This window comes from Plecotus auritus (assembly GCF_963455305.1).
Source record: "Plecotus auritus genome assembly, chromosome: 8".
NCBI classification, from domain to species: domain Eukaryota; kingdom Metazoa; phylum Chordata; class Mammalia; order Chiroptera; family Vespertilionidae; genus Plecotus; species Plecotus auritus.
The window spans coordinates 11231458-11245200 of NC_137782.1; the positions used below are offsets into that span (position 1 = coordinate 11231458).

Below are 13743 nucleotides of genomic sequence, written 5' to 3' on the forward strand. Positions count from 1 at the left end.
ATACTAAAGCTAATAGTGACATTATATAAAAAGAAAACAGAAAGATATATTTTTAAGAAGTAGCAAATTGTCCTGGCTGGATAGCTCAGTTGATTAGAACATTGTTCTGATTCGCCAAGGTTGGGGGTTCGATCCTTGGTCAGGGCACATACAAGAATCAACCAATGAATGCATAAGTGAGTGCAACAACAAATCGATGTTTCTCTCTTCCTCTCTTTCGCCCTCTCCCTCCCTCCCTCCTTCTCTCTGTCTAAATCAATAAAAAAAATTAAAAAATTAGCAAATTGCATCTAGTAATATATGAAAAGGGTAATACATTATGACCAAGTGGGGCTTATCTCAGGAATGCAATATTGTTAAACACTCGAACATCAATCAATATAATATGCCACATTGACAAAACAAATGAGAAAAGCCATATGATATTTCAGTAAATGTGGAAAAAGCATTTGACCAATTCAACATTCATTCATGAAAAAACTTTCAGCAAAATAGGAATAGAAGAAAACATCTTCTACCGGATGTAGATGTGGTTAAAGTTAAGGGCCTTTGATGTGGAGACTGTCCTTTATTTTCCGAGTGGGCCCAATTTAATCACATGAGTCCTTAAAGGTAGAAGAGGAAACCAAAAGGGTGGGTCAGAGAGAAGCAGTATGAGGAGTCATTCAAAGCCATTATTGACTTTGAAGATGGAGGAAGGGAGCCATGAGTCAAAGAATGATGTGACCTCTAGAAGCTGGGAAGTGCCCTCAGCTTACAGGCAGCAAGAAAGGGGGGACCCGGGTTTTATAGCCAGGAAGAGCTCTATCATGTGAACAACCCAAACTAGCAGGAAATGGATTCTTCCCTAGAGCCCCCTGAATCAAAAGCAGCTTGCTGATACCTTGATTTTAACCCCTTGAAACCTGTGCTGCAACTCCAGAACTGTATGGTAACAAATGTGTGCTGTTTTAAGCTAAGTTTGTGGGGATTTGCAAACGGCAACAATGTAAAAACTAATGAAACATTCAACTTCTCAAAGCAAATAACTTTAGCAAATTAAATTTGTTAAATACAGAATTGTAGATGGTTTGTTCATTCCATTTAATATTTGTTAAGTTCCTACTGTGATAAGTTCAACTAGGTTCTTTTCCATAAATAACCATTTTAATGTGTTAGTGCATGTATTTAATACATGTATGTGTTCAAGTACAAAATATTCTTATGTGTACATATATTTTTAATGTACATAAGTAGAATTGTGTTACAGAACTCATTCAGTTTTTTAGTTTTTCCTCTCAGAACTGCTAAGAGCTACCTCTGATGCTAAATGAACAGCTTAGTGTTGCTGTTAAAACTGCTCCATTGTGTACATCCACATTTTACTTAGCCAGTTCCACAGTGATGCTCACCTGGACTGCAACACCACAAATGAGGAATGTCTTTATATTATCTATTTATTATTGCATAATAAATCCCCCTAAAACTTAGCCATTTAAAACAACATTGTTTCACAGTTTTTAGGATCAGGAATCTGGGTACAGCTTAGCTTGGTGCCCCAGACTCAAGTGTCTCATGATGTTGTAGTTGAGTTTATTGCTGGGGCTGTGGTCTCATCTGAAGCCTCAACTAGGAAGGAACTGCTTCCTAGATTTCTCACTTGGCTTTTGGTAGGATTTAATTCCTCTAGGACTGAGGGCCTCTGTTCCTCACTGGCTGTTGACTGGAGGCCTCCCTTAATTCCAGGTGAACTTCTTCATATGTCAGCTCACAAGGCAGCTGGCTTTCCTCAGATAAAGCAAATAGAAGAATGAGAGCATCCCCAACACAAGCCATCATCTGTTTGTAAGCTCATATCTCAGAAGTGGCACCTTATCACTGTATTCGCTTTGTTCGAAGTGAGTCACCAGATCCAAGGGGAGGAAACTACACAAGATCATGAATATCAGGAAGTAGGGATTATTGGGGTCATTTAGGGAGTGTCTTCCACAGTGAGACATATTTCTGTGAATTTTTCTTTGGGGTGTATACATATAGTGGGTTATGGGTTGTTTTCTAAAATGACTGGTTAATATTCCCATGAACAGTGCATGAGGGTTTATATATCATCATATGCCTGCCACTCCTTTACATTTTCTAGGGCATAAAGGGATAGCATATTGTTTTAAAGTGACTTTATATTTTCCACTCTAGTTTTCTAGTGGAGTTCTTGCCTTTTTTTGCCATTTGCAGGGATTGCTTATAACATTCTAGATACTAGTTTTTTGTTCTTCCCTTCAGTCTATCATCTCTCTGTTAACTTTGTCCAAAGTTTCATTTGTTGAGCAATACTTTTTAGTCTTGATGTAATTAAATGCCTTTGTTTTTGGCTTTGTGGTTTGTGCTCTTAGGCTTTTATTTAAGACTAGAGGCCTGTTGCAGGAAGATTCCTGCAAGAATAGGGCTTCCTCAGGCCTATTCCTGCAAGAATAGGACTTCCTGCGGCCTGAGGGAAGCAGAGAAGGGAGCGAAGCCCACCGAGGTGGGCTTCCCTCCCACAGCTGCCGCCGCCCCCCACCCCTCCCCGTGCTTTCCCTCCCTCTTCCTTCTACGCTGTCTTCAGTCTTCGCTGCACACCTGTGTATGCAAACTAACCACCATCTTTGTTTGGTTAATTTGCATATTTGCTCTGATTGGCTGGTGGGCATAGCGGAGTGATGGTCAATTTTCATGTTTCTCTTTTATTAGCGTAGAAGTCCTTTCTTATGCGGATGTTAACAAACGTATCATTATACATTTTCTTCTGTTAACTTTAGTTTTGCCATTCACATCTAAGTCTGTAATTCGTCTGTCATAGGTCTTTGGTAGTAGGTAGTAAGTTAGGGATCCATGATTATTTTTCTTTATTAAATGAGCCCATATTTTCCTAGCACCATCTTCTCTACAATTTGTTTTTTCTCCATTATTTTCTGGATCTATCTTTATTATATATTGCTTCCATATATAGACAGGTCTGACTATATGTTTAGTTCTCAATTGGGTTCCATTGGTTTATCTTTGTGTGCTGTTTTTATTACTACAGTGGTATTGCATGGCTTTAGATCAATTGAATGGGCCTCTTGAGTTTTGTATACTTTGTATTGAAAAGATATTTCTGTCAGCACTATAATTCTGTCCTTAAAATATCTGGTAGAATTTAAGCTTGCCTAGTTCTAGCATTAAGTCATCTTTAATTTATTTAATAAGCCCCACTTAAGTAGATAGTGTTTTTCTTTGGGCTTTCCATGAATATTTCAGTTCCATAAAATATTTTTATGTTCTTCTGGAGTTATTACTTTTTTTGCTGTGTTGTTGAGATTTCTACTTTCCTGGTCTAACATGTTACTGTTCCCCGTGATAATCTTGTTTAAATTTTTATAATAACTGAAGATTTCTTAAGGATTTATTTCTGTTTGTGCTCCTCAGAAAAATTTTGTTTCCTTTTTATTTGATCTAAGATTTGTTTCTACCCTTGATCTTAGCCAAATGGCCAAGATGCGATAAGATTTATTTCTAAAAGGGAATAATGATCTTGGGAGGGGACAAGAGTATTCCTTCTCAAAAGAAATATGCATATAAAACAGGAATAATTTGTTTAGTGTTCATACTTTGCTGAACATGCAGAGTTGGCCTTGAGAATGAGGGCACTATAGATAGGAGTGTAGGACATGCCATTGTTCTCATGGTAAAGTGACTGTCAACTTGAAAAGGCATTGTTTTCTTTCCTATACTGATTTCTTTTCAGTTTTATAATCTGAATATTTGTTTCTGTGTTATAACTAAACAGGGATGAACATAAGGGCTGTAGAGTGGATCTTTAAAGCAAAGTACTGCTAGTAATTGTTTCCATTATATACTAATAAATAGACTTGTCATTCAGTAGGGGATGGGAATGGGAAAATAGGGAAGTAATGGGATACCTGACCCAACTATAAGAGCTAATGACTGGGGAACGGTTTCATATTTTTTCTTAACTTAATTTTTATGTTAAACATACTAGTATTTTTTATAATACAAGCATGTTGAATATTTAGATTTGAGTTTTTAAATTTAGAAAAGAGCACTATATTACTGTTCCAAACTGATCCATTATTCTGTTTTGTTTCCTATTTCTCCAGAGACATTACATATGAAATATCAGTAGAAGCTATATCAACAATGGTTGTTTTCCTTTCCTGTCAACTATATCACAAGGAAGTTTTGCGACAGAGCATTAGTCACAAGTATTTGATGCGAGGTCGATGGTATGTTTCCATTTTAAATGGAGGGGCATGGGAGGAAGGCAGACAGAGGGAGAGAGACATGGAGTGACCACCTCCCACACTCTCCCAACCAGAGTCAGGATGGAGCCTGTAGCTAAGGTTCGTGCCCTTGACTGGAGTTGAACCCAAGACCCTTCAGTTTGAGGGCCAATGCTCCAACCGCTGAGCCAAACCAGCCAGGGCTAAATTTGTCTAGGTTTTTAACAAAATAGTCACGGGGATGTAAAATACAACATAGGGAATATAGTTAATAATATGGTAATAACTATGTATGGTGCCAGATGGGTACTGAAAATATTGGGGGACGACTTTGTAAATTATATGGTTGTCTAGCCACTGTGCTGTACACCTGAAAGTAATCTACACTAATAAAAGAGAAACATGCAAATTGACGGTCCCTCCACTACACCCACCAGCCAATCAGAGCGAGTATGCAAATTAACCCAACAAAGATGGAGGTTAATTTGCATACACAGGCATGGAGTGAAGACTGAAGGCAGTGTAGAAGGAAGCCAAGCGCTGCAGAAGGGAGCGAAGCTGCAGAGAAGCAAGCGGGGCGGCGGAGACGGAGGGAAGCAGGTGGAAGCAGGCGGGGTAGTGGAGAACCCCTATTCCTCCGGCCACAGGAAGCCCTATTCTTGCAGGAATCTTCCTGCAATGGGCCTCTAGTATAAAATAAAATTGAATGTCAACTATAAGTGAATATTTAAAAAGTAAACAACAAAAAATAAATTTGTCTTTTTTTTTGTATAAATCTATATTTTTGGTCTTATCCCCTTAGTATTTTTAAAATTTTTATTTATTGATTGATTTTTGAGAAAGAGAGAGAGAGATACTGATTTGTTGTTCCACTTATTTATTGCATTTATTGGTTGATTTTTGTATGTGCCCTGACTGGGTACCTAACCCCAAACCTTGGCCTAACCAACTGATGCTCTAACCCAGTGGTCGGCAAACGGCGGCTCACGAGCCACATGCGGCTCTTTGGCCCCTTGAGTGTGGCTCTTCCACAAAATACCATGGCCTGGGCGAGACTATTTTGAAGAAGTGGCGTTAGAAGAAGTTTAAGTTTAAAATTTGGCTCTCTAAAGAAATTTCAATCGTTGTACTGTTGATATTTGGCTCTGTTGACTAATGAGTTTGCCGACCACTGCACTAACCAACTGAGCTATCTGGCCAGGGCTCTTACCTTAGTATTGTTCTGTATCTCCAACCAGACATTCCTCTAGTTGTTCTATCAGCACCTTCAACACATAAGGAACCATATTCTCCTTTTTTGTTCAAACTATCCATCCTTCCTGCCCCCGTTACTCCCCAGCTCCATTGCTTTCTGTAGTGATTTCTTTGTAGAATTAAAATTTTGAAGTCATCTTTCTTCTCTACCATTCTCTATGTCTAAGCAGTCATCCAGTAATATTTCATTGAAATTATTTTTGTCTTTCCCTTTTCACCAGTTCCACATAACCTCTTGACTGACTGTTCCTATTTTCATTTAGTCAGTACATCTTTTTTGTGTGCTAACCATGTGCCAGGCATGTTAGGATGTGGGGCTATACTCTGACAGAAGCTTACAGTCTTCTAGTGGGTGGGGATGGAAATAGATAAATTAAATACACACACACACACACACACACCTTTTATTGGTACAGTCTTCACAGAATTTTGGAATGTAAGACAAAGACAAAGTAGCTTTGATTAAAGTTCTCAGGGACTTTCATCCTTCTTACTACCTTTGTTTTCTTCATGGCACCTTCACTGATAATAGGGAAAAGGCCTGAGCTTTGGCTCAAGAGTCTATTAAGAAATTTTCTCTATATTGCAGAAACTGATCTATCACCAATTTGTGGACACACATCCCTTTTCACCTATTTTTTTTCTCCCTTTTCCTCATCTCATTTCTTAGAAGCAAAGAGTATAACGTTTACAAAATCTGTGTACATACAGATATATTTTTGTATGCATGCACTAATTGAAAAACTTCATACTTAAAAAGTATACTCTTTTATATTATTGCTTTTTAATTCTTGCTTTTCCCTACTAATTCTATATTACTACTTCCCTTCAAGTGCCAGGTACTGTATTATACACTGAATTGATAGTATCTCTCCTGTTATACAGATTACAAATAAGGTGAGTTCAAGAGTGGAAGTGATTTGACCAATGATCTATGGCATAGTAAGGAGAAAGCCAGAGTTAAGCCTCAAATCTGATGGTCTTCACTTTATGTGACCATGCTAGACTTCTTTGAATTGTGCTAATCCTTCTGTATTACTAGGTTATATAGACTCTTATTATTATTATATACAATTAGATGACTCCCATAAGTATGAGTCTGATTTTCTTCTTTTTTCCTTTCTGTGTAGTCTTCCATACACCAGCAAACTTGTGAAAACTTTATTGTATAACTTCATCAGACAAGAAAAGCCACCTCCCCCAGGCGCCCATGTTTTCCCTCAGCAGTCGGATGGGGGAGGACTGCTGTATGGACTTGCATCAGGCGTAGCAAGTAAGCCCTTGCTGATTTTTCCAGTACTTTGATGTACACAGATTGTTGTTTAATGAGTCGTAAATAATTCCGTTTCCCCTGGCTGCCACAACTAACAGTTATATTGGATCTGTGCAGCTGTGTAAATGTGACATACTGAAAGTAATTTAAAACATTCATTTTTGCATTCAGTGTAGTGAATGCACTTAAATATATGCAAATATTGAATAAATTGTTTACCTATAAGGCACCATTTTTCAAGAAGAATGTTTATAAATATGCATATTGTATGAGTTCTAGCTGTACAGTTCAGTTATGCTCTTGGTAACTTTTTACTGCTTGTGTTTTATAAGGAAATCATTCTATTTTAAGGACTGTATTGGTTAGGGTTTTATGTGACTAATTGGGTATAGTTTTCTTATTGTAATAAATGTTTCATTTGTTGATGACCAATTAGTATATTTTGAAGAGTTTTGTTATAAATTCAAAAGTGGCACAAATGTGAGTTTTATCAGATTAGAAGCAAATTTTGTTAACTGTGGAAAGTCCTTTTTCACCAAAGCCTCATTTCTGTTTCATAGTGATCAGACCTAAGACTTGGGAAGTACCGAGTACCTCTGGTCTGCCCCTTTGTTGGTGTGAGGACCTATGCCACGAGAGGCTATTTAACCGGAACTTTTGCTTTGTTCTGAAGGAGAAGAGTAGGCTGACACTTGGGTAGTTGTGAGGTCTGCACAGCTGCTCTTACTAAACATTCTACTTAATCACATAGTGCAGAGTTCGGCTGTTTGGAGGAATTTTAAATGGAGCTGAGTTCCACAGCTGACTTGTGGTTGTCCCATCCTCCCCACACTCAGGGAGGAACATAAGTTTGATGTGAAAATGGACAACTACAGTGTGGTAACATTAGATAATGAGTCATGGGAACTTCTTTGTATTAAAAGACCTCTCCGTTGACTTTAGGAATTGATCTGTGAACCAGGCTTTCTAGATTTGCCTTCCTTTGATTTCTTTTAATTATGAGTTGAATTACATTTGTGATCACTCATGGCTTTGTCTTTGGTGCTAAGCAAGCTGCCTAGAATGCCAGACCTGCAGAATTTTATTCTCCGAGTTACTCTTACCTACTGCCCGCCTTGTTTCAGGTGAGCAGGCTGTACATGCTTACTCATTCATGGCCATGAAGGCAGCATAGGAATGGCTTTTTGTGTCCCGTGGGAAGACTTCATTAATCCAGTAGTATTTGCTTTTTTAAATTATTAACCCGGTATAGGGATTTAAAGGTTGAGTATTTTGCAATACTCCAATGTGGTTGGAGATTTGGGGGAGCAGAGAGTATAAGGTCATTCATTGCTTTCTCCAAAACAATGGCAAAACTTTGGAGTTGTTTAAAAAAGTTAATGTAGATTCATGGGTGGTTTTGGTTTTTCTTGAAGTTATGTGGCATCAGAATGAAGTCCAGGATGGCATCTGGTGTCATCAGCACCAGGTGCCAAAACACTTGACTTCCTGATTTTAGATCTGCTCCCACCTAGCTAGCAGAATATAGCCTTAATTTTCCTTCCTTGGCTTTCAAATGAGGAAGTTGGGATAGATGATCTGAGATTATTTTTATATAATTTTCAGTGAATCTATGGTCTTTTCCTCTGCCATTTTAGAAGTTACTATTCAGTTAAGGGCATTAAAATAGTTAGAATTTTTAGTGTGCTATAGTTACAACACATTTTATATAGCTTTCTTCCTAAATCTTTACAAATCTATTCATACAAAAATATAAAACATGATGGAGTAATTATCGTTATTTCACAGTATGCAAGTCAAAGGATTATAAAAACAACAAAAGGACATTCTCTTAAAAAGCAAAGCTGTATTGTGGGTAAAATGTAAATTTGATCACAGTATGTAATTTGAATTAAGCCCCATTCTAGGAAAGTCAGTCAAACTGACAAAGAAAATTTGACTTTAGTTTTCAGTGATCACTTTTGATGATTTTTTTGGTTGGTAGTTAAGGAATTTTCCTGTTTTAAAAAAGTGCTTAAAAATTTTTTTTATTGGGTTTTAGAGAGAGAGCAAGGAGAGATAGAGAGAGAGAAACATTGATGTGAGAGAGAAGCGTTGATTGGTTGCCTCTCCTGTGCACCCCGACTGGGGATCGAACCCACACCTTGGTCATGTGCCCTGACCGGGAATTGAACCAGCGACTTTTTAGTGCATGGGATGGCGCTCAGCCAGCGGAGCCACACTGGCCAGGGCAGAATTTTCTTACTAATATTGGCTTGAGAAAATGTGATTTGGAGGTTCCTCACTGAAAAGAAAGAATGTTGCAAAGCTAGATGCAGATTATAAACTCTTTTGGATTATCTTCATTTTCGTTGGGATTGAATTTTTCGTGGGACAGAAAACATTTCCTTTCATCGTGTGTGTATTGTATGTTTTGCTGAAATTATTTCCTCTGAAACAGCATGCCTTATTTTGGAAAACTTTATAGTTTTGGATAGTGAAGTTCTGTTGGCTCTGGCAAGGGAAGATGCGAATACTGGTGCTAGAACTGGGTCCAGATGAGTAATGAGTCCCCTGTCTGGGCCCTCACAGGAGTTAGGCCAGCCTTCTCCAGTTCATTCCCATTTATTTCCGGTTATCTATTATTTGTTTCCTAGATTCCTGCAAAACCTTCGTTAAATCTTCCAGGCCTGCCACTCTTTTTCATGCCTTTGCTTGGGTTATCTCTTTAACCTAGAATCCTCCTCCCTCCTCTCTGTCACTTTAATTTTCTGCCCGTCCACCTCTTCTCCCTCCTAGCAGGATGTAATCTTTTCCTGTGGCACTCACTCTGCTTTGCGTTATGATTACTATGTAGGAGTTTCATCTCCCTACATTGCTCTACATACAATACAATAACAGCTAACATATTTATAACACTTCTGAGCTTACAGAGCAACTTTTCGTATATCTTACTTTATTTTCATGGCTACCTTGTGAAATAGATGTTTTTACCTTTTGATGTGCTAGACGTAGAGATGTTTCTAGCTATTAAATTGCTTGTCTAAGATCACACAGGAAAGAGGTGATGTTGGTTTGCACTTGAGCTTAGTTTCTTTGCTTCCTGAACTTTGCTGTCTTGTCTCTCATTGTCACTATCTGACTCCTGAGTGTGTAAGCGGCTGCTTGACTTCCTGAGGTTGTTCACTGAAGATCTAGCAGAGCACCTTATATCTGGACTCTCAGTACATACTTGTATGTAATTAAATACCAAAAGCTAATGCTCATCTGCACTCAAGGTAGGTGTGAAGTCAGTTATAGCGACATGTCTATCATTTTTCGAATGCCTTCTGTTTGCCAGACAGGTTAGCAGCTATTTTACATACACGATTCTTATCTGCTCTTTTAAAAAATATATATTTTTACTGATTTCAGAGAGGAAGGGAGAGGGAGAGAGAGAGAGAAAGAGAGCGAATCATTGGTCGGCTGCCTCCTGCGCGCCCCACACCAGGATTGAGCCCGCAACTGGGCATGTGCCCCGACCGGGAATCGAACTGTGTGTAAGTTGACCTCAACCACTGAGCCATGCTGGCCAGGCTCCCTCCTCCTCTTTTTAAAAGCTTTATTTGGAAATAAAAGTCACACATAGAGAAAAGTTCCAAACATAAAAATACTACAAAAAATCTATATAGCTTTATCTAGATTGATTTGTTAACACTCTCTCTCATCCTATCTAATAAAAGAGTAATATGCAAATTGACCATCACTCCAACACACAAGATGGCTGCCCCCATGTGGACACAAGATGGCCACCACAAGATGGCCAGCAGGGGAGGGCAGTTGGGAGGGACCAGGCCTGCAAGGGAGGGCAGTTGGGGGCGATCAAGCCTTCAGGGGAGGGCGATTAGGGGTGACCAGGCCGGCAGAGGAGGAAAGTTGGGGGCGACTGGGCCTGCAGGGAAGGGCAGTTGTGGGAGGGACCCAGGCCTGCAGGGGAGAGCAGTTGGGGGGTACCAGGCCTGCAGGGGAGGGCAGTTAGGGGCAAACAGGCTGGCAGGGGAGCAGTTAAGCATCAATCAGGCTGTCAGGGGCATGGTTAGGGGGTGATCAGGCTGGCAGACAGAAGCGGTAGGGGCAATCAGGAAAGCAGGCAGGCAAGCAGTTGGGAGCCAGCAGTCCTGGATTGTGAGAGGGGTCCCAGATTGGAGAGGGTGCAGGCTGGGCTGAGGGACACACACCCCCTTCACGAATTTTGTGCACCGGGCCTCTAGTTTGTTATATATTTGTATTCTTTCCTTCCCTCTCTTTTATCATTCTGCGCACACACACATACACACACGCACACACGCACACACGCACACACATGCACACTTTTTTTTAACCACGTGAGAGTAAGTTACATTCCTCATGGCCCTTTACCCCTAAATACTTGAATGTATAATTCCTAAAAGGTAACATTTCTTACACAACCACAGTATACTTATCAAGTTAGTCAATTTAACATTCAGCTATCCTTAAAAACAAATGAGGTAGGCATTTGTTTCTACCTCAGTAAAAATAAAGAATAGAGATTTCCCTCTATAGTTCAGAATCTCCTTTAGTAAGTATATAATGTCATTGGTGTTGCTTTTAAGTTGAATTTTTACAATTAGGTTTTCTTGGGCCTGCGCGTACCAATTTATCTATCTTAGACTAAACACTCCGGGCTGCAGCATCTGTCCTTTGTGTTTATTACTGGCCTGCAGAACACAGTGAGTGCTTGGCTGATGTCTGCTCAGTGTCATAAATAATTAGAGGGATTATTAGTACTTTTTAATTACTGCTGGTAAGTTTCTTTGCAGTTAAGGAGAGTAGTGAAAATTAACTTGTCTAGATTTTGTTCTTTTTAAAGAAGTGTTTTTACATGTGTCAAGTGTGACTTGCTTCTTTAACTGAAAGTGGTTAGAATGAATTATACATTCGTATATTACGTTATCTGGTAATATATATAAAATACATGCCAACATGCCTCTATTCATAATTTTCAGTACAAGAAAAAATGGTTTCCTTCTCCTTTGTAGTTTAGAAATTCCTCTAATATGCTGAGAAAATGGCAAAATAATCAATTGCTATATTACTTTACTGTGTAGAAAAGAATGCTACAGCTTTAATTACTGTAGTGTTTTAAGGGAATCGTAGAGTTCTAGGCTTGTAGAGATAAATATAAAGGTCACACGGTGGCTCCCAGCATTAGCAGTGCCTCCTGGCATACTTGAAAACAATGCATGTGCTTATACCTTGGAATTTCTGAGTTATAGGCATGAGGTGGGGCCCGGCCATACAGGTTTCCAGTAAGCATTCTAGAAGATGGTGATGTGGCCGGTTCATTTCTGTACCACTCGAGTGCGGGCCCCTTTCCTGTGCTGGGGCCCATCAGGGCAGACACTTGAGCCAGTCCAGTTAATTACTGAGGAATACATGGTTTTGAGGCAGCTCTAAGGGGTTCCACCGACCCCCTTCTGTGTAAGATACTAGTTTCTCTTACTGATTTCTGCATTGCTCTCTGTTGTTGATGAGGTCCAGTTTATCAGCCAGTTCTGAGTCTGACCATGAGTACAATTCTCCAGCATCAAATAGATTGGAACTGGGAACCCCCCCCCCCCCCCGCCCCATTCTGGACACTGCACTTTTTCATTAATCTAGTCGAAATGCCCGTTGGTCCTTTTGGCAGATAATATTCAGTTATTAGTGAATTCGTTGTTCCTTTTACCATAGCATTTGTGTCCTATCTTTTCTCCTTCAGGTTTTATGTACACAGGTACAGACCTTTCAGTGCCTCTCAGTTAGTTATGATTTTGTTAGTTGTGGTGTGGACCATAATTCCATCCAAAGAATAAGATTTGCTCTCATTTTTAGCTCTATGTCATCATTTAAAAAGTATTTGGGGGCTTCCTGCTTTTTTCAGGCTTATGCCCTTGACAACATATTGTGAGAGTTTGACACATTCTAATTTCTGTGTGGAAAGCAGAGTGTATATGTAAAATAAGAATGAAAATTAATAAAACAGGGTTTTGTGTCTCTTTTATGGAGAATAGATTTTCTTTCCTGAAATCCCAGTGAGGATTTGCTGAGGGGGCAAATAGGCTGTTTCCCCCAGACAGCCAACAGCAGAGTAACTAATGAGGGTTCCTAAAGTTACCCTGACTTTTAGGACTTAATCTCAAGGATCGTCATGAAACGGGGGCTGGTAGACCCCCAGTGGCAGGAGATGCTGGGTGAGCCTCTTGTGAGTTCATACCAGGCTCTCCCCCTCCTCTCCTCTCTCTGTTCTCTGGATTACACCACAGGGACCTCACAGCTGTCTTTTCTCTCCACTCTTCCTGGAAGTCTTTGTGGATAAGGATGGATTTCCAGAGCGTGATACTGAGAATCAGGTGATTTGGATGGAGTCCCAGCTCAGGGTGATCTTAGACATGTTCTTCAACTTTGAATCTCATTATAAAGCTGATAAACATAAGCCGTTTTGTGAGGAATAAGTGAGATATTGTGCATAAAATCACTTCCAAAACTGTGTAGCATTTATCCTCATGTTACATGCACCAAAGCTCTGCTGCTGCTTGTTAATTAAAATTAAAATAATCGAAAAGGAAATAAATTTAATTAGATGAAGTTAATGATCAGAAAATCTCTTAACAAATTTATGCCAGACAATTTAAAAAATTAAGAGAATATTTTATCTTTTTTATCTGCTCAGTGTTTAAAATTTATGTAAAAACTGTCTTTTTGAAAACTGACAAAATTGAATACATCAGCCATGTTTTTGCTGTTTCTCCAACTGGCTTTTCATTTTATGTGGTGCAAATTTTGGCCAATGGCAGTCAGAAAGGAAAATTTGATTGTTAAATAGATATTGCCCACAAGAGATTTGTCCTTGCTTCCTAACTGAACTTGCCTTAACAACAATCACTAAGGCACCATTTCTTATTTACTAATTTATCTGATTTTATTTTCTGCTTGACAGTTTTTTTTTATGAAATTGGC

General features: G+C 39.2%; 1 protein-coding gene across 5 annotated transcripts in view; it reads left to right on the forward strand.

Annotated features, from left to right (window-relative positions):
- DYM (dymeclin) overlaps positions 1–13743 on the forward strand; it is a 260359-nt gene that overhangs the window by 76324 nt on the left and 170292 nt on the right. For all 5 annotated transcript variants that reach the window (XM_080684272.1, XM_080684270.1, XM_080684273.1 and 2 more), the window contains 2 exons: positions 4116–4241; positions 6623–6765. In XM_080684272.1, coding sequence (XP_080540398.1) covers positions 4116–4241; positions 6623–6765 — 269 coding nt within the window. The remainder of the gene's footprint in view (positions 1–4115; positions 4242–6622; positions 6766–13743) is intronic.